This window comes from Ascaphus truei, chromosome 22 (genome assembly GCF_040206685.1).
Source record: "Ascaphus truei isolate aAscTru1 chromosome 22, aAscTru1.hap1, whole genome shotgun sequence".
Classification (NCBI taxonomy): Eukaryota; Metazoa; Chordata; class Amphibia; order Anura; family Ascaphidae; genus Ascaphus; species Ascaphus truei.
Genome location: NC_134504.1, coordinates 589,182 through 611,500, shown reverse-complemented (window position 1 = coordinate 611,500; position 22,319 = coordinate 589,182). Strand labels below are relative to the sequence as shown.

General features: G+C 46.1%; 1 protein-coding gene across 1 annotated transcript in view; it reads right to left on the bottom strand.

Annotated features, from left to right (window-relative positions):
• The window catches only part of GLP2R (glucagon like peptide 2 receptor), a 78,730-nt gene extending 57,849 nt beyond the window's left edge, over nucleotides 1–20,881 (bottom strand). Inside the window, exon 1 of the mRNA XM_075579595.1 lies at nucleotides 20,501–20,881. Coding sequence (XP_075435710.1) covers nucleotides 20,501–20,620 — 120 coding nt within the window. The 5' untranslated portion in view covers nucleotides 20,621–20,881. The remainder of the gene's footprint in view (nucleotides 1–20,500) is intronic.
• Between the last annotated feature and the right edge of the window lie 1,438 nt (nucleotides 20,882–22,319).

Genomic DNA, 22,319 nt, shown 5'->3' with positions numbered 1-22,319 from the left:
CATAGAGCGAGAACGGACGATGACTGAGAGTGCTGTGACATAGAGAGAGAACGGACAATGACTGAGAGTGCTGTGATATAGAGAGAGAACGGACAATGACAGAGAGTGCTGTGACATAGAGAGAGAACGGACAATGTCTGAGAGTGCTGTGGCATAGAGAGAGAAGGGACAATGACTGAGAGTGCTGTGACAGAGCGAGAACGGACAATGACTGAGAGTGCTGTGACATAGAGAGAGAACGGACAATGACTGAGAGTGCTGTGACATAGAGAGAGAACGGACAATGACTGAGAGTGCTGTGACATAGAGAGAGAATGGACAGTGACTGAGAGTGCTGTGACATAGAGAGAGAACGGACAATGACTGAGAGAGCTGTGACATAGAGAGAGAACGGACAATGACTGAGAGTGCTGTGACATAGAGAGAGAACGGACAATGACTGAGAGTGCTGTGACAGAGAGAGAACGGACAATGACTGAGAGTGCTGTGACATAGAGAGAGAACGGACAGTGACTGAGAGTGCTGTGACATAGAGAGAGAACGGACAGTGACTGAGAGTGCTGTGACATAGAGAGAGAACGGACAATGACTGAGAGTCCTGTGACATAGAGAGAGAACGGACAATGACTGAGAGTGCTGCGACATAGAGCGAGAACGGACAATGACTGAGAGTGCTGCGACATAGAGCGAAAACGGACAATGACTGAGAGTGCTGCGACATAGAGAGAGAACGGACAATGACTAAGAGTGCTGTGACATAGAGAGAGAACGGACAATGACTGAGAGTGCTGTGACATAGAGCGAGAACGGACAATGACTGAGAGTGCTGTGACATAGAGCGAGAACGGACAATGACTGAAAGTGCTGTGACATAGAGAGAGAACGGACAGTGACTGAGAGTGCTGTGACATAGAGAGAGAACGGACAGTGACTGAGAGTGCTGTGACATAGAGAGAGAACGGACAATGACTGAGAGTGCTGTGACATAGAGCGAGAACGGACAATGACTGAGAGTGCTGTGACATAGAGAGAGAACGGACAATGACGGAGAGTGCTGTGACATAGAGAGAGAACGGACAATGACTGAGAGTGCTGTGACATAGAGCGAGAACGGACAGTGACTGAGAGTGCTGTGACATAGAGAGAGAACGGACAATGACTGAGAGTGCTGTGACATAGAGCGAGAACGGACAATGACTGAAAGTGCTGTGACATAGAGAGAGAACGGACAGTGACTGAGAGTGCTGTGACATAGAGAGAGAACGGACAGTGACTGAGAGTGCTGTGACATAGAGAGAGAACGGACAATGACTGAGAGTGCTGTGACATAGAGCGAGAACGGACAATGACTGAGAGTGCTGTGACATAGAGAGAGAACGGACAATGACGGAGAGTGCTGTGACATAGAGAGAGAACGGACAATGACTGAGAGTGCTGTGACATAGAGCGAGAACGGACAGTGACTGAGAGTGCTGTGACATAGAGAGAGAACGGACAATGACTGAGAGTGCTGTGACATAGAGAGAGAATGGACAATGACTGAGAGTGCTGTGACATAGAGAGAGAGAACGGACAATGACTGAGAGTGCTGTGACATAGAGAGAGAACGGACAATGACTGAGAGTGCTGTGACATAGAGAGAGAACGGACAATGACTGAGAGTGCTGTGACATAGAGAGAGAACGGACAATGACTGAGAGTGCTGTGACATAGAGCGAGAACGGACAATGACTGAGAGTGCTGTGACATAGAGAGAGAACGGACAATGACTGAGAGTGCTGTGACATAGAGAGAGAACGGACAATGACTGAGAGTGCTGTGACATAGAGAGAGAACGGACAATGACTGAGAGTGCTGTGACAGAGAGAGAACGGACAATGACTGAGAGTGCTGTGACAGAGAGAGGACGGACAATGACTGAGAGTGCTGTGACATAGAGAGAGAACAGACAATGACTGAGAGTGCTGTGACATAGAGCGAAAACGGACAATGACTGAGAGTGCTGTGACATAGAGAGAGAACGGACAATGACTGAGAGTGCTGTGATATAGAGAGAGAACGGACAATGACTGAGAGTGCTGTGACATAGAGAGAGAATGGACAATGACTGAGAGTGCTGTGACATAGAGAGAGAACGGACAATGACTGAGAGTGCTGTGACAGAGAGAGAACGGACAATGACTGAGAGTGCTGTGACAGAGAGAGAACGGACAATGACTGAGAGTGCTGTGACATAGAGAGAGAACAGACAATGACTGAGAGTGCTGTGACATAGAGAGAGAACGGACAATGACTGAGAGTGCTGTGACATAGAGAGAGAACGGACAATGACTGAGAGTGCTGTGACATAGAGAGAGAACGGACAATGACTGAGAGTGCTGTGACATAGAGAGAGAACGGACAATGACTGAGAGTGCTGTGACATAGAGAGAGAACGGACAATGACTGAGAGTGCTGTGACATAGAGAGAGAACGGACAATGACTGAGAGTGCTGTGACATAGAGAGAGAACGGACAATGACGGAGAGTGCTGTGACATAGAGCGACAACGGACAATGACTGAGAGTGCTGTGACATAGAGAGAGAACGGACAATGACTGAGAGTGCTGTGACATAGAGAGAGAACGGACAATGACTGAGAGTGCTGTGACATAGAGCGAGAACGGACAATGACTGAGAGTGCTGTGACTTAGACAGAGAACGGACAATGACTGAGAGTGCTGTGACATTTCCAGTTTTCTACAAATATTAGTTGGGAAAGAGAGGAGAGCAAATAATGCCAGGAAATAACTCTGTTAGGTACATCTCGCTTAATAAACTTGTTGCCCACGTTTTGCAGCCAGGAAACCTTAATAAATCCCATTTGTTTCCATTCTATCATGGGATTAAGGGTTTTTACATTATAAATCTCCTTGCATCTATTAAACAGCAGACCACTAGAGTATCAAATGATCTATAACCTTGCATAATATTGTTATCCAGCATCATGCCACGTACTGTAATACGCACATAATTCAGGATTTCTTTCAAATAAGAACTCTTGAACCTAAGTAATCATGAGTATGAACAGAATAAAGTGTGATTAATATGAAAATTCTCCTTTATAAACACACAAAATGGCAGGATGTTGGAAGAAGATCAAAGTACCAAATTCCCACTCCCCACAAAGTACCCCACTCCCCACAAAGTACCCCACTCCCACTCCCCACAAAGTGTCCCACTCCCACTCCCCACAAAGTATCCCACTCCCACTCCCCACAAAGTATCCCACTCCCCACAAAGTACCACACTCCCACTTCCACTCCCCACAAAGTATCGCACTCCCACTCCCCACAAAGTATCCCACTCCCACTCCCCACAAAGTATCCCACTCCCCACAAAGTATCCCACTCCCCACAAAGTATCCCACTCTCCCTCCTCACAAAGTACCCCACTCCCACTCCCCACAAAGTATCCCACTCCTACTCCCCACAAAGTACCCCACTCCTGCTCCCCACAAAGTACCCCACGCCTGCTTCCCACAAATTACCTCCCTCCCACTTCCCACAAAGTATCCCACTCCCCACAAAGTATCCCACTCCTACTCCCCACAAAGTAACCCACTCCTGCTCCCCACAAAGTATCCCACTCCTACTCCCCACAAAGTAACCCACTCCTGCTCCCCACAAATTACCCCACTCCCCAATGTGAAGGTTGAATGTGTGAAGTACCGATGTAGTCAATGTTATTACTCCCTGCTGGCGTGCTGCAGCAGGACATACACAATGTGCCAGTGGGGAAGCCCCCATTGTTTTGAACAAGCCGCAGATGAGAAGGGGGCAGGTCAGGTGAGGACACATTGACTTTACAGGGGTACCTATGTCTGTGCGTAGGGGAACAGCTTTGCTCCTCACTGTGTGTGGCTGACTAGCACTGTACGTTTGTGTGTTTTAGGAAGGTCGATAATTGAATTTGTATGGGTTAGTATATCTGTGTATGAAAAGCTCGGTGTATCACGGTGTGGCTCGGTGTATCACGGTGTGGCTCGGTGTATCACGGTGTGGCTAGGTGTATCACGGTGTGGCTAGGTGTATCACGGTGTGGCTCGGTGTATCACGGTGCGGCTCGGTGTATCACGGTGTGGCTAGGTGTATCACGGTGTGGCTAGGTGTATCACGGTGTGGCTAGGTGTATCACGGTGTGGCTAGGTGTATCACAGTGTGGCTCGGTGTATCACGGTGCGGCTCGGTGTATCACGGTGCGGCTCGGTGTATCACGGTGTGGCTCGGTGTATCACGGTGTATCACGGTGTGGCTCGGTGTATCACGGTGTGGCTCGGTGTATCACGGTGTGGCTCGGTGTATCACGGTGTGGCTAGGTGTATCACGGTGTGGCTAGGTGTATCATGGTGTGGCTCGGTGTATCACGGTGCGGCTCGGTGTATCACGGTGTGGCTAGGTGTATCACGGTGTGGCTAGGTGTATCACGGTGTGGCTAGGTGTATCACAGTGTGGCTCGGTGTATCACGGTGCGGCTCGGTGTATCACGGTGTGGCTCGGTGTATCACAGCGTTGCTTGGTGTATCACGGTGCGGCTCGGTGTATCACGGTGTGGCTCGGTGTATCACAGTGCAGCTCGGTGTATCACGGTGTGGCTTGGGTATCGCTGTGTGGCTCGGTGTATCACTGTATGGCTCGGTGTATCACGGTGTGGCTCGGTGTATCACGGTGCGGCTCGGTGTATCAGGGTGTGGGTGTATCACGGTGTGGCTCGGTGTATCACGGTGTGGCTCGGTGTATCACGGTGTATCACGGTGTGGCTCGGTGTATCACGGTGTGGCTCGGTGTATCACGGTGTGGCTCGGTGTATCACGGTGTGGCTCGGTGTCTCACGGTGTATCACGGTGTGGCTCGGTGTATCACGGTGTGGCTGGGTGTATCACGGTGTGGCTCGGTGTATCACGGTGTGGCTCGGTGTATCACGGTGTGGCTCGGTGTATCACGGTGTGGCTCGGTGTATCACAGTGTGGCTCGGTGTATCACGGTGTGGCTCGGTGTATCACGGTGTGGCTCGGTGTATCACGGTGTGGCTCGGTGTATCACGGTGTGGCTCGGTGTATCACGGTGTGGCTCGGTGTATCGCTGGGCTCGGTGTATCACGGTGTGGCTCTGTGCATCACGGTGTGGCTCGGTGTATCACGGTGCGGCTCGGTGTATCACGGTGTGGCTCGGTGTATCACGGTGTGGCTCGGTGTATCACGGTGTGGCTCGGTGTATCACGGTGTGGCTCGGTGTATCACGGTGTGGCTCGGTGTATCACGGTGTCTCTCTGTGTATTCCGGTGTGGCTCGGTGTATCACGGTGTGGCTAGGTGTATCACGGTGCGGCTCGTGTATCATAGTGTGGCTCGGTGTATCACGGTGTGGCTAGGTGTATCACGGTGTGGCTAGGTGTATCACGGTGTGGCTCGGTGTATCACAGTGTGGCTCTGTGTATCACGGTGTGGCTAGGTGTATCACGGGGTGGCTAGGTGTATCACGGTGTGGCTCGGTGTATCACGGTGTCTTTCTGTGTATTCCGGTGTGGCTCGGTGTATCACGGTGTGGCTAGGTGTATCACAGTGTGGCTAGGTGTATCACGGTGTGGCTAGGTGTATCACGGTGTCTCTCTGTGTATTCCGGTGTGGCTCGGTGTATCACGGTGTGGCTCGGTGTATCACGGTGTGGCTAGGTGTATCACAGTGTGGCTAGGTGTATCACGGTGTGGCTAGGTGTATCATGGTGTGGCTAGGTGTATCACGGTGTGGCTTGGTGTATCACGGTGTGGCTAGGTGTATCACAGTGTGGCTAGGTGTATCACGGTGTGGCTAGGTGTATCATGGTGTGGCTAGGTGTATCACGGTATATCACAGTGCATCACAATGTGGCTCGGTGTATCACGGTGTCTCTCGCTGTGGCTGGGTGTATCACAGTGTGGCTCGATGTATCATGGTGTGGCACAATGTAGCTCGGTGTATCACGGTGTGGCTCCATGTATTCTGGTGTATCATGGTGTGGCACAATGTGGCTCGGTGTATCACGGTGTATCACGGTGTATCACTGTGTGGCTCGGTGTATCATTGTATATCACGGTGTGGCTCAGTGTATCACTGTATGTTTTGGTGTATCACGGTGTAGCACGGTGTGGCTCAGTGTATCATGCTGTCTCTCGGTGTACCAAGGTGTGATTCGGTAGGTCTCTGAGTGATTAGATCTGCATATGACTTCGTAGCTCTGTAAGTGTGTAAGTAAACATGTACTGTATGTCTGACTAATTACATGCCACTGCGCATAAATAAAACCGTAAACAGATGGACAAAAAAGGGCTTATATCATTTTGCTGGTTGAAAGTTCCAAACAAAGACGTCCGCCAACGAGCTTGGGGAAAACTGCACATTTACAAAACCCATCTTTTCAGGCTGATTATATTAAGATCGGTATGGCCTAGAATTGCACAAATGACCCTATATGGTAATATACTTTACAACTATAATATTTGTGATAACAAATTGAGACATAAGATAAAAAATTATCTATTTCCCGAAAGAAAGAAAGAAAAATCTAAACTCCACCGTATACCATATGAGCAAAATAGTGCAGGAGTCAGACATTAACCAAAGTGTTTACGGTTCAGCCCAATCCAATTTGTGAGTCAAATTAACAGCACCTGAAACAGAATTTTAACATGGAATTGTATATCCACTGGTGGCTACGAAATAGTTCAAACATAATATATTTGGCTGCTTGCGTATGTGCATCCACTCACTACTCTTAATCCGATTCATCATAATTTGTCTCCCTGAGTATTTTCTGGTTATTTATTAAACTACAATAGTGCCGATCTGGGCAATATGTGACAAACGCCCATTGACTTGAATTGCAAGAGCGCCCTGATCAGCACTATAAAGGTGTCTATTATTATTTATTTATTTATAACATATTTTACCAGGAAGTAATACATTGAGAGTTACCTCTCGTTTTCAAGTATGTCCTGGGCACAGAGTTAAGACAAATAATACATGGTTACAAATACAGTTACATAAATGAGCAGGGTATACATTATATACAAGACATTGCGTGCACAGTTAAAGAAAATATATATTATGGGCGTATGAAACAGTTACAGACCAGATTAAAATGTGTGACAGCCTTAGATTTGAAAGAACTTAAACTGGTGGTGGATGTGAGAGTCTCAGGTAGGTTGTTCCAGTTTTGGGGTGCACGGAAGGAGAAGGAGGAACGTCCGGATACTTTGTTGAGCCTTGGGACCATGAACAGTCTTTTGGAGTCTGATCTCAGGTGATAGGTGCTGTATGTGGTAGGGGTGAGGAGCTTGTTCAGGTAGCTGGGTAGCTTGCCCATAAAGAATTTGAAGGCAAGACAGGAAAGGTGAACTTTGCGCCTAGACTCTAGTGATGACCAATCTAGTTCTTTGAGCATTTCGCAGTGATGTGTGTTGTTGTTGCATTGGAGAACAATATAACTATAACGAGCACTATAACTAGTGATTTGATAGTTAGTAGTAATTTGCAGTTGCAAAAAAGCAGGAATATATCTCTGATATTATATCCTGGACGGATCCCCAATAATGTCAGAAATATGTTTGTCTATTAGCAATAATCAATCAATTGGGAGAAGGAGCGGTTCGGTCAGTAAAATTACTTTGACTCTGTTAACAATAACACTGAGGGGCCTTTGCTATAAGCGTCCATAAAAAAAGTTGCTGGGCCGTTTAATTCGCCAGTTTTTTGAGCATTGCTATCACGGTATTCGGAAGGCCTCAATTACCTGGGGTCTCCGGAGCAGAACCACGTTGATTTGAGAACCGGGGACCCCCTGCTTCCCGAGATATAGGCCCCATTATGGGGTGCCGGTATCTCCTATGAATTTTATTCCCACGGTCATGTGATGCGGGACATTTAAATGCATAGGAAATACCGGCACCCCTTAACGGGGCCTGTATCTCAGAAAGCAGGGGGTCCCCAGACCTCAAATCAACACGGTTCTGCTCCGGAGACCCCCTGCTCATCTACACTAGTATTAAAATGTATATTTTAATTATTAATTTAATTATTATATAGAGTGTGAATCAGGGAAACCTGGATCAAATCCCGGAGTCCGCTCCTTGTGACTTTGGGTAAGTCACTTATCTCCCTGTGCCTCAGGAACAAAAAGTATAGATTGTACGCTCCTCTGGGCAGGAAGTGTGTGTGTAACATTCCTATGTGCTGCGTACTGTGCGATATACTGTAACTGTGACGCGCTTTGAGTCCAATCGGGAGCAAAGCTCTTTATGAATTAAAGTTATTATTAGTAGTATTATTACTTGTTAAGCTACATGCCGACATATCCATTAGGGATTTAGTAGAAGAAATTCAGTGTAGTCTGGCTACTGAGCTTGCTGGGATTTTTTGTGTGTCCGGCAAACGGCACGACAATAAAAATTCCAAGCATTTCTGCACTAAAAGTACAGGGTAACAGCGGGTGAGACAATGACAACGAAATGCTCATTGCTACGTGATTCGTGACATATTAAGTCATGCATCTAGGTCACGCCCCCTAATCAAAATGAACATTTTCAATATTTATTCACTCCTGGTACCTTATATCAAGCTGGATCTTTCCTGTTCCAAAAGAACTAGTCTGGTATTGTAACATGTTGTCACAATAGAGCCAAGCCATGCTTAAATTGTGTGAGCAGTCCAGCAACCACAGGGTTAACTTGAAGGGCGATATTTCCGGTCGCTTGTGGGGGTAACATGGATTGTCCATGGGGCCTGGTAATAAAACAAATCAAAGTGGACCATGCTTACATTAAGCACAGCGACAGTGACTGCGGCAGCGCTGATTTAATCTCTCAGACCCAGCTTCATGGAGTAGGGTTAAAGATTCAAACCCACACTAATATAAAACATAAATCTGTTACGGGCAGAAGTACTCGGGTGTAAGGATATCAAGTATGAGAGGATATCTGTACAAATATGCGATCATTTGTTTCCCTGACAAACTTAGAAGTGAGACCAGCAAAAAGCAGAGGTTATGTATCAAAGTTATTCACCCAGCGCAGACAATGTTTATCTCACAGAAAAATCCAATCTTTATACAACAGCTTTAGGACGTCTCCGATGTCTGCAATCTATAAAACGGTATAAATCACCCAGGTAAAATACGTCACGGCCATAGGATATATCTCAATGTTAAATAACAGTTTTTTTTTAAATTCAGCTGGTCGTCATCATCAAGCTTTTGAATTTGGCCTCTATTCAAGTCTAGCCACTTGAGAACAAAGTGCCCCTCCATGAGAAGAAGCTCGGACGTTTTGCCGGCAGATTCTGCTGTTTCTGCAGCCACAATGACCCCAGCCTCGACTGCCCGGAATAACCTCTCACCCTGTCTTTTAGTTCATTACAGTTCTATGTATTACTATTGTTTATACCTAGCTCTTTAATTAACGCTGGATGTCACAATATAGCCGTAAGAGATGTTACATTGTGTATGCTGTTTGGCAACCAAGGGGTTAACCTTATTTATTTATCATGTCCCTTTTTATCCTGCTTCCAGGCCCATGCAATAAACCCATCAAGAAAATGTTTTGTGTTTCATCAGAGACCAACTTTCTGTAACTGTTTATAATAAAATGACACCCCGGGAGGAGCGAATGTTCCCAGGTACCGAACAATGTTCTTGTGGGTGAGCGTCATAAAACCGCACTGCGACCAGACTAAAGGTTATACACAGAACCGTTCTAGATCTATCATTACTGGCTAAGAAGAAATACAAATCATTTTGTACAACCTGCAGTAGCGTCACCCACAAGTATGAATAACCCGACCAGAATTAGGGCGTTAGAGAGCTCTTCATGCAGCAAACATTTTCTATGTTAAAATTTATACACATACATTTCGGGCGATATTTGCACAGGGAGAGACGGCTCTCTCAGAGCAGCTCTCTCTGCAGGAGATACAACTCGCCGGGTAAGGCCTTTTCAGAGGGTCGTTCATCAGATCAATCGCCCGTTTTGTGAATTTTTGCCAAGACAGGTAATGAAGGCTTTCTGATACCGTGATAGCAACGCTCATAAAAAGGGTGATTTGTTGACATGGTCCGGTGATTTGTTTTATGAACCTTCTCTGAATGAGGCCCTTACTGTTATAATCACTGGGCCAAGCTGTCGGACCGTGACTGCCCCGGGTCCAGAGGATTATCGCTGATCCGGAAGCATGGACCCCGCGTAGCGCGTACGCAGTAGCACTTTAACCTTTTTCAGCTCCTGACACTAACTCTTGCTACATCTGTATGTCCTTGGGATTCCCACCCACCCTTGTATCACAGAGGAAACAGGAGAGACACACAGAGCATGACCAGCACTGTACCCACATGGATGGTATGTTTGTGGCCGGCAATGCCATACAAGTGCTGACTTGTTTGGGCCCCTAAAAATGATCATGATGGTCTCCCCCACACGGCTTTCCCAACTCCACTTTTTTGACAATTACATACAACTAATAGACATATTATTTTCACCGTCTATTGCATGTATATCTGTGTGTACTCACACTCCCATCCCAACTCCAAATGGTGAGAATACCCTCTGTTCCTGATTAACATCAATATAATAATCACTCACAAGGATTATTGTTAATCTTCTTTATCCTGAGCATCATCATCATTGTTGGCAGTATTGTCTTTGAGGCCAATTATATAAAATCATTCCCACTGGAAAGAACCGCTAACCAACCCTTTTTATTTTGCCGGTAACGGTATTCATCAAACATACCAGCTTCTCAGCATCTTTATTTAGCTGAGCCTCTTGCAAAGTTCACTTACATGGTTGTAAACACTCTTAGATTATAGACTGGAGGGTGGACAGCTTACGCAAACCATAGCCAGCCTCTAAATAAAGGGCTCGAAATAGTTCTCTTTCTCTGAGTATATAAACAGGGGGGCCCTGATCTTATTCCTGCAACTTCTCTGTAATTGTTGTTTTAGTCTTCGCGGCAGGACCTCAGCGGCAGGACCTCAGCGGCAGGACCTCAGCGGCAGGACCTCAGCGGCAGTACCTCAGCGGCAGGACCTTAGCGGCAGGACCTCAGCGGCAGGACCTTAGCGGCAGGACCTCAGCGGCAGGACCTCAGCGGCAGGACCTCAGCGGCAGGACCTCAGCGGCAGGACCTCAGCGGCAGGACCTCAGCGGCAGGACCTCAGCGGCAGGACCTCAGCGGCAGGACCTCAGCGGCAGGAGCTTAGCAGCAGGACCTCAGCGGCAGGACCTCAGCGGCAGGACCTTAGCGGCAGGACCTTAGCGGCAGGACCTCAGCGGCAGGACCTCAGCAACAGGACCTCAGCGGCAGGACCTCAGCGGCAGGACCTCAGCGGCAGGACCTCAGCGGCAGGAGCTTAGCGGCAGGACCTCAGCGGCAGGACCTCAGCGGCAGGACCTTAGCGGCAGGACCTCAGCGGCAGGACCTTAGCGGCAGGACCTCAGCGGCAGGACCTCAGCGGCAGGACCTCAGCGGCAGGACCTCAGCGGCAGGACCTCAGCGGCAGGACCTCAGCGGCAGGACCTTTGGGCAGGACCTCAGCGGCAGGACCTCAGCGGCAGGACCTCAGCGGCAGGACCTCAGCGGCAGGACCTCAGCGGCAGGACCTCAGCGGCAGGACCTCAGCGGCAGGACCTCAGCGGCAGGAGCTTAGCGGCAGGACCTCAGCGGCAGGACCTCAGCGGCAGGACCTTAGCGGCAGGACCTTAGCGGCAGGACCTCAGCGGCAGGACCTCAGCGACAGGACCTCAGCGGCAGGACCTCAGCGGCAGGACCTCAGCGGCAGGACCTCAGCGGCAGGAGCTTAGCGGCAGGACCTCAGCGGCAGGACCTCAGCGGCAGGACCTTAGCGGCAGGACCTCAGCGGCAGGACCTCAGCGGCAGGACCTCAGCGGCAGGACCTCAGCGGCAGGACCTCAGCGGCAGGACCTTAGCGGCAGGACCTCAGCGGCAGGACCTCAGCGGCAGGACCTTTGGGCAGGACCTCAGCGGCAGGACCTCAGCGGCAGGACCTCAGCGGCAGGACCTCAGCGGCAGGACCTCAGCGGCAGGACCTCAGCGGCAGGACCTCAGCGGCAGGACCTTTGGGCAGGACCTCAGCGGCAGGACCTCAGCGGCAGGACCTCAGCGGCAGGACCTCAGCGGCAGGACCTTTGGGCGCGCCCTTTAAGCCTGACCAGATATATTCTTCTCTATCTCTGCTGCATCGCTGCTATATTTCAGTTGTATTTTCTTGCTGGGGGCTGATCGGCACAGATGCACAGTGATTTCCATTTGTGGATCCGCGGCTGAAAAAAAGGGTGTGAGTGCCGAGCACGCGCATTTGAAGTGAAACTTCTTTGCCTTTTGTCACAGAAATTGCATTTGTGATGGTAATGTTTTTAATCAAAAATCAAAAATAAAAACACAATTTCAGTTTTAAAACGCAAAAAAATTTGACTTGGAACGTGCGTGCTCAGCACCCCCCCCCCCCCCCCGTTTTAGCTATTTGCACTTCTATATTTATACTAACTGTGAATTCCTTGTGTAACTGTGAATTCCTTGTGTGTGTTTGTGTGTGTCTCTGCATGTGTGTGTCTCTGTGTGTGTGTGTCTCTGCATGTGTGTGTCTCTGCGTGTGTGTGTCTGTGTGTGTGTCTGTGTGTGTGTCTCTGCATGTGTGTGTCTCTGCGTGTGTGTGTCTGTGTGTGTGTCTGTGTGTGTGTCTCTGCATGTGTGTGTCTCTGTGTGTGTGTGTCTCTGCGTGTGTGTGTGTGTATGTGGTGCCTCTGTCTCCCAATGTGGTGGGGTTGCTGTTGCTCCTGCGCATGAGCGGAGCGCAGGCGGCTACTGCTGCCTACAACCTCCGTGCTGCCTGAAACTTTGAGGTATGCGCATGCGCGGGCGCACGCCCATCTGGAGGGACAATGCTTCTGGATAGGAGTTAATCCTCCAGTGCCGCGGCCGTGCCGCGGGGAGGGGTGGGGGAAGGGGTGGGACAATGCTTCTGGATAGGAGGTAATCCTCCAGTGCCGCGGCCGTGTGACCGCAGCTTACTCTGGCGCCTTTAGGCTGGGACACCACTATGACAAATAGCTAATAAATTTGACCCTCAAGACTTCAATAGGGCTCTATTACACTCAGAGTATTATGGTGCTGGGACCCAGGGTTGCCACCTCTCCGGGGTTGACCCGGAGACTTTAGGTTTCGGGCACTTATCTCCGGGCTACGGGTTGCCGTCGTCAATTTCCGGCTGGCGGCAGGGTGCGGTGCGGTTCGGCGGCATCTCTGGCATTCTCCGTTATTCTCCTGCAATTTCTCCCTCCAACTGCAGTTCAACGTGCGCCACGTTGCCATGGTAACCAGACGCTACGTGACGACATGGCGCTACGTGGCAGCACTGCAACGCAGCGCCACGTAGCATCATGACATCATGTAGCGTCTGGTTACCATGGAAATGTAGTGTCATTTGACGCCACGCAGCCATGTTCCCTGCCGTTGGAGGGGGAATTTCAACAGGATGACGGGAGACACCACCGCCCCACCACCCGCCGCCCCACCACCCCGCCGCCCCACCACCCCGCCGCCCCACCACCCCACCACCCCGCCGCCCCACCACCCCGCCGCCCCACCACCCCGCCGCCCCACCACCCGCCGCCCCACCACCCCGCCGCCCCACCACCCTGACGCCCCACCACCCCGCCGCCCCACCACCCCGCCGCCCCACCACCCCGCCACCCCACCACCCCGCCGCCCCACCACCCCGCCACACAAAGCAAGGGATTTTTTTATTCCCCGGGTTGGCCTTCAGTAGAAGGTGGCAGCCCTGCTGGGACCACATATTTGTTCACTACTGGGAGAGTTGTTGAATCTTTTTATACACTGATTAAACTACAAATACATGTTTTCTTTCAAGACCAAAAGGTTATAAAACTGTCCTGAGCTTTGGAGAAGGGACACATTACGGTCAGAACATACCCTCCGGCGTAGGACGGGAGTCTGGGGTTCTGGCACAGATCAAAAGGAACAATTGGTTGTAAGATTCAGGTCTGAGACCCAGAAAAGCAGACTCGGGGGTACAGATATAGTAACCAGTAGTGACTTCTGTGCCACTGCCATGCACAGTCACGTGACCGTGGCGGTCCCAGCACTGCCGTGGCACCGCAGGTTTTCCCGAAGTCAGAGGCGTCCGCAAAGATTTGCACTTGCAAAAATATGTCGATCTCACAGTGAAGTCGAACTTTGGCAAAACGTTCATCCATCTTCTAAACAGGTCAGGTTTTCAAGATATCCCTGCTTCAGAACAGGTGGCTCAATCTGTGGTTCAGCCAATGACTGCACCACCTGTGCTGCAGCAGGAATATCCTGAAAACCTGACCTGTTTGGGGGTCTTGAGGACTGGAGTTGGCCACTCCTGTTCTATACTGAGGACCCCATAGGTTTAAGCTTATAAATTAATTCTGGGGGTGGCAGTGTAATTGGGTTGTTGTGTGAAGGTTTTAGGGGATGCTAGTGCTCATTTATAGTGCCATGTGGGAAGGGGAATAAGATATCTGGGACACCATGCACACTCATGGGCACACGTGTAAGCATTAGCATGTACGGGACACTGGGTTATATATTACATAGAAGCGTGTGTGCATGCGTGTGCATGTGTGCGCGTGTGGATTTCATGCTTGATGATTGGAAAGCAGATGTTTTCCCACATTAGTCATGTTAAACCTGCCACATAGACATTTTTGGGAGGAAGAATTTAGATATATAGGGAAGAGGTACATGTAGCTAAAACAAGAAATCAAGATGCACTAAAAAGGTCTACAAACATATTTCTAAAGGGCTAAAATAGACCTCAGAAATAGGCTCAAGAGACCAGAGGTACTGTAAGTAGCCAGAGTAATGAGACCAGAGGTACTGTAAGTAGCCAGAGTAATGAGACCAGAGGTACTGTAAGTATCCAGAGTAATGAGACCAGAGGTACTGTAAGTAGCCAGAGTAATGAGACCAGAGGTACTGTACACTGGCGACACACTTTATTCGAGCTCGGCTAGTCCCACGAATTCGGGTATACCCGGGTGTATTGAGGTTTATGACTGTTTTCTGCCCGAGTGCATTGAGTTATTTTCCGGCAGGGATTGAAGCATTTTATTCCCGCTGGCTGCAATACTGCACAGTACATATATATATACTGCATTACAATTCATGAATTTATGCCATCTGGTAGACACGCGAAGCATTGCAGCCTATTAAATCCTAATCATTATCATTTAACAGATCAGCCGCCCGTCAGCCAGGCATGAACCCAGGCTGGGAAGGCAAATGCAACGGGGCTTGTCAGAGGTGAGGAGCGGCGCATTCCAGGTATCTGCCAGGTACATACCGGGTATTTGCTCGAATAAAGTGTGTCGGTGCAGTAAGTAGCCAGAGTAATGAGACCAGAGGTACTGTAAGTAGCCAGAGTAATGAGACCAGAGGCACTGTAAGTAGCCAGAGTAATGAGACCAGAGGTACTGTAAGTAGCCAGAGTAATGAGACCAGAGGTACTGTAAGTAGCCAGAGTAATGAGACCAGAGGTACTGTAAGTAGCCAGAGTAATGAGACCAGAGGTACTGTAAGTAGCCAGAGTAATGAGACCAGAGGTACTGTAAGTAGCCAGAGTAATGAGACCAGAGGTACTGTAAGTAGCCAGAGTAATTAGACCAAAACTCATTTAATCTTCTAGGAGTTCACCAACATTTCAGATACAGAGATCTTGTGAGTATGAAGTGGGACATAGAGCTAGATTCATAAAGTGTCATTAAGTTAGTGCATAACTTGTTTGCAGAAATTCAAATCTGCTGGGAATTTGCCAGCTCCTTTCATTCTATCACTGATAATGCGCAGACTGATTCAGATTGTTAAAAATCCAAATTAGTTTGCGGATTCCGGAAATATGGGGAGAGCTGAGAAGTGGAGCACGCTGAGACCGTGGTGCTACCCAGCAGCTGGCTCACTCTCACTGCTACAGTAGAGCTGCTGTCCTTAATAGCAGAAGTTGTCGGTTCTGATTCTGTTGGGCCTGACACTAGTACCCCCTTCCTCACAAGATGCCTTATGCGTGTCAATATAGGTCTTATGGAAATCCCTTTAGGAAATATGGTGCAAGTCGTTTAAATATACTTTGCAGAATCATTAGCATATCTCCCAGGTGTGCTCCTTTCTGAGCACAGGTGTCTCTCCACATGCTGTTGGAGGAGATATATCAAAAACGAATAGACGATACCGTTCTGTGGCTAACGAAATGCTTCTATTTGTGCGAGCTTTCGAGATACACTGATCTATTCTTCCGGCGGTGTTACATTGAATAAAGCATGCAAGGGCTTTACGCAAGAACAGTGTCTCTTGTAATCTGACTAGAGCCCATCCCTCCCCCTGTGTAGTGTGCAATTTATGACTTGAGGTGTTAAATAGTCCCTGAATGTGAGTGATGTAAGAGTGTGTGTGTGTGTGTGTATGTAAGGATGTAAATATAAATAAATAAAGAGCCCACAGTGTATACAGCGCTTTACAAAAGGTGTGTGTGGCGTGGGAGTGTATACCAATGGTGTGGGTAGGTGTGGAAATGTGAGAGGGTGTTGCATTACTAAAAGTGTGTGTAGATACTATGTGGTCCCTATTGGTATATAGGGATGGAATTACATAGAGTATTTGTATGTGTAGGAGACAGCTGTGTGTGCAATCATATAGCGCAGTATGTATATTCATGGGAGAGGTCAGTGTATCTCAAAAGCTCGCACAAATAAAAGCATTTTGTTAGCCATAGAACGGTATCGTCTATTCATTTTTGATTATTAAAGCTCGGCTAACGCGGTACTGATACACATACATACATATGGATAGATGGATTGATGCGGCACTTGGGACTCCCTCTCTCGACGATCTGGAACTTCATTGTGCCGATCTCTAATGGCCTTTTACTGCTCTAAACACAGAGAAGCGGACAGGATTGCTCCTCTTCAGTTTGTGGCGTCACTGAATCACGTGACTTAAAGGTGGTCATGTGACCGCGCTGTGCTGCAGAAGCTGTGGCCCCCTGCTACCGTGATCCCTCCAGCTCCCAAAGGTTGCCCTTATTTCCTGGCAGTAACCTTAACAGAGCTTATGGAATAAGATGAATACCGCTTGGGTTATAATGGGCTAATGTGCAAGTGATTTACAATAACCACAGTTACTGAGAACGCCGCGCTTTTACGGGAGGAAATCCTGGTTAACGTTACATTATTTGCTTTAGTGAATACTGTTATGATTAGCGGGTGTTAACTTAAGTTAATGTGACATTAAGTAGGCTAATAGAGTTTAGTGAATCTAGCACAGAATGTCTAATACGTGTTAAAGACAATTCTCTGTAAACAATTCGCAGGGCCCGTTTTCCAGCTGCTGCGATGTCTGTTTTCTGGGTACGTTTCTGGTCACGGTGTCACGCTGTTATTGTATCACAATAACACACTCACTGGTTTTTGTAGTGCTACTGTCTGTAACAGCGTTGTGGAATAATTAAATACTGAAAATAAATCTTTGCATTTTAGAAAGATTTTATTCTTTACAATATTACTGCTTGGAAAAGAAGAAAGGTTTCCTAAAACAAATGAAAAAAATGTTTTCCCAATAAAAAGTAAAACATATATTTAGCAAAAAAAGGGGCAGCACTGTGGCCTGGAATTTAAACAAGTTGTGGTTCTTCCCCTCCCAATACTATCACACTTGAAATGAACACGACATGACACGGGTGCGTTCTATGTACGCATGGTATTTGGGCCGAATACAACAGGGTGCTTAAAGCAGCATTCCACACAATGATAAGTAATTAGCTAAGTTGCCAATCGATCGGCGAAGATTTGGGTTCACTAATTGTCTGTCAGTGCAGCAGAAGAGGACCAACGATGCAACGTTCTGTGGGGAAGATCATGTGACCAGGCAGTCACTAGATACCATTGATGCTGTGCTAGAGAGAGGGCAGGGCTCAAGGTCAGAGCCTGTTTCAGAAGAGGAAGAGGATGACTTTGTAAATGGTTGCTATAGAAACAAAAAAATGCTTGCTACATTAGAATACATTAAAAATATAATTCAAAGTTGTATAAAAAATGCTACAAGTATTTTCTCATAGTACAGAACTGATTTATTTTTTTTAAAAACACGTACTGTAAGATATTGCTCGGTCTGCAGCTTTAATGTAAAAGGTCAGGTTTTCAATATCTCTAATTAACACAAACATAACAAATTAGCCAAATTACCAAGACCACTTCCTGGGCATGTTTTGCCCTGAAAGCAGAAGACATAACTGTGTTTTACAGGCAGGTGCTGAATGATCTCAGATGTGGTTTTGTTGTACATTGGCACAAAAAAAAAAAAAAAAACTAAATATAATTTACAACAGTTCTACTTTTTATCCTGACATCATAAGATAAGCTAAATCAATTCCGGTTCACCTGGTTTTTCATAAAAGAGATTTTAGTTCTGTAACCAGTATTTGCCAAACACAACACTCGCTGGACAGCTTTAGCTATGAAAGAATTGCAAGAATTACAATATATCACAGTTAAGAATGCTGAACCTGATTGCAACATCATCCATCTCATGTAAAGTGTTCAAGCCATCCAACACCAGATAACTTTATAAGGTAACACTTTGACTATCATTACTCACAAGAGGAATGAGATCATGTTTCATATCATATCTGTCCTAATCAATTGTCATAATTGTGTGTTGCCAAAGTTTTTATTTTTATTTTAGCCTAACAGAAAAATCCTCTGTAAATTGTCTGGCATTTAGATTATTTAAATTAAATACATTATCCGAATGTACAGTAAGTTACACATGTATACTATAGTTTCTTAATATGTACTGTAGAAATCAAATTCCGTGAGTATATAATATCATGAGCTATACAATGATATTATATAATGTTATCCCATACTGTATTTGTCCTATTTCTATGAACATATATTTTCTTCTAAGGTATTACATGATAGCAATCCTTCTCCACCTGCACACTATTACCATTACTCACTTTATCAGCGAATTCCTACTTTCCATGCATGCGGCTCTAACTACTGTAACGTTAGTGGCTATACAGCATTAATAAAGTCCATATATTGTTATTTACCTGTTTTCTGAGTTTATAAATAGTTTGATACAGGATGTAAAGTGTTAGCACCAAGATGAGCAAAGATTAGCTCACATTTTCAAAATCGTCTAGTTTGGGATTTTTGTGACCCACATGCAAAAATCTCACAATGCACAAGAATTGAGATAAGTGGCACTATTTTACCCAGCATTTAAAATTCCCACATTACCTCGTGTATTTCTGCCTTTTTTTTGTGGTTTGGGAAAAGTGCCACATTTTGAGAATATTCCTTAAAAACCCACCAAGCCAGTGATGCCGTGTGAACTTGGTATGGAAGTTTGTTTAAATTAAATGGGAAATATTTGTTAAGTGAGTTTTTAGGACCTGTTGGCATGAATGTTTTAACAAACGTCCCAGCATGTGAATCCGTTAATAAATATACAGGAACATGTGCAAAGTGATCTGGGACATATCTGCAAACCTCAAATGTCAACCAGATATTATTTTTCATTTCTGAATTCTAAAACAAAATGTGTTCATGACACTCTACAGATGACATGTACAATTAATACTTTATAAATCTTCCCAACCCAAACTGCCCCAGGTTTGCAATACATGTATTAAAAAATTGCGGCATATTTTTATATTTAATGCTATTAGAAAATATAGATGGGGAAAAAATAGAAAGAACCGTCTGTATTAATATTAATTTATATATCATTGAAAAGATCCTACAAGCTCAGCAGTTTTTAAATTAACATTAGATCTACATCTGAACATACTGGAAATATATCATAGTAGGCAATAAATGGGAACTCATTTTAATGCAAAGCCACAATAATTTCTGGATATTTTAAATGTATTTGTTTTATGCTTAAGAAAATCCATGGCAGCAAATAACAAGAAATGTATTTATCTCCATACATTTTTAGAACACAACTGGCTTAAGCAAAAAAAATATAAAGTACATTACGAGTTATATCAACTGAGCATGAATTAAATAGAAATAGCTGTGTTTATCCAGGTGCTATAGTAAATGAGTACTTCAGTATTAGGCGATAACCTTTTTTATAAGACAAGCTTGCGAGAGTTCTCTCTCTTCCTCAGGTCATTTGAGCATAATGTTATCATAAAACATGATATATGTGTGTGTGTGTGTGTGTGTGTGTGTGTGTGTGTGTGTGTGTGTGTGTGTGTGTGTATATATCTGCACTCCCAAGTTTTTTGGAGACTACTTTTGCATTGCATGTTGACCTTAATCATTAAAATATACATTTGTGGATTTATTATAATACATACTTGTAGAAGTCCTGTATTACATTTACAGACTTGGTAAATATTCGAGGCATGAAGTTTTCAGCTTACCTGTTTTATGGGGAACAGCATGATCAATATGAGGGCTGTTCTGTAACCCCAGTTTTTGTTGAAATGAAACGTACGGTTATCCGTTGTGCTGGAAAAAGTCCCCATATTGGTACGGGACATGCCTTCCTTATGTACTATTTATTCAGCAGTGCAGCTGGGCACCACTTTGTTCTACAAAACATTTGCAAGAGACACTTTTACAAGCATCGGGATGTTCTTTTTGGCAAAAACCACTTTACAATAACATGAACGTTGTTCTTGCATTCTTGTTCCTTCCACAATTTGTACAAACCCTTAGAAACATCTGTCTCTTGGTCTGGAGCAGTGTGACGCACTGTACAGATCAGAGTCTGTGCATCCCAGTTATGTTTCTAAAGATTTCAAAGAGATACAAATGTTCTCTGTTCCTCGCAGACACAGCTGTTTTTTTTCTTATCTGTACATCCAATGAGATTTCATATCAAATGTTTCCAAGTTACGCATTCAAAAAAGCATGATCTAAAGACATTAGCATTTCGTTGCCCTTTTGTACATGAAATAAATAACACGTATAGATTCTTCCTTGCCAAACAAGAATAGGAAAAGCCAAATTAGGTATAACACTGGAAACTTACACTATACAGATGTAGCAGTAGTTATTACCCCTATTAATGCAGAATACTCTAAGAAAGCATGCAGTAAATATCTGGGGCATTAATGGGATAATGCACGCATTTTCAATAGCGCTTCCGGTAAAACGTACAATAATAACACATTAGCATCAGCGCATCGCGTTCCGTTAATCGGACTCATACCGTCTGCTACATATGCTACGGTCATGATATTCATGTATACATAGTCTGGGTGTTTGTAATCACATTCATGCCATCCCTAAATAAATAAATATTGCACACTGCCATATGACGGATTTGCAATTCAGTCTTTCCTTAGAAAAGAAGCTTGTTAGGCGACATATTGCAGAGGTCATTTATCAAGGGCTAAAGTGTTGCAATGGCAAAGTTTGTGTTGATTTATGTTCAAAGTCATTTCTCAATGTTTTGCTTCTTTGTGAAAAATATGACTCAAACCCCAGAAGAAGGGATGGAGACTTTCTATATAAATCCATGATAGAAACAATGCTGAAATGGTCCCTTAACCTTGATAAACCGCCGTCTATTAATATTCTTTTTGATGAATCTGGATGATAATATATAGAATAGAGATAGAAGAGACGATGCACTCAGGAATCCTTATCAGCAAACACGTTTATTAGGAAAGGCAACAGGAACAACAACATAAAACCGATAAAATAAATGGGGGAAAACAAAATACTAACTTCCCTGCCTGATAAGAGGCACGACGCTGCAAAGCTAGCTTATCCTGGGCACATGGGAAGTTCAGATCGCAAGGTATCTGGGGGGGAAAAAACGGCTGGGGTGAGGACCTCCAACAGCTGAAGCATGTTTCCTGAAAATAGGGCACACAGTTCCAGGTCATGAGATATCGCCACAGTCTCTGGAACTAATACAGAAGGGTCTCTAATCACCCCGACTCTCCCCGACATGCCCTTGTATAGATCCTGGTTCCCATACCAAAATATGCAACGAGCCACTCAGTCAATCAGGAGCGTCCCTTTAACTCCTTGACCACTTAATACCGACCTCTCCTCATACACATAATACCGCCCTCTCCTCATACACATAATACCGCCCTCTCCTCATACACATAATACCCCCCTCTCCTCACACACATAATACCGCCCTCTCCTCATACACATAATACCGCCCTCTCCTCACACACATAATACTGCCCTCTCCTCATATACATAATACCCCCCTCT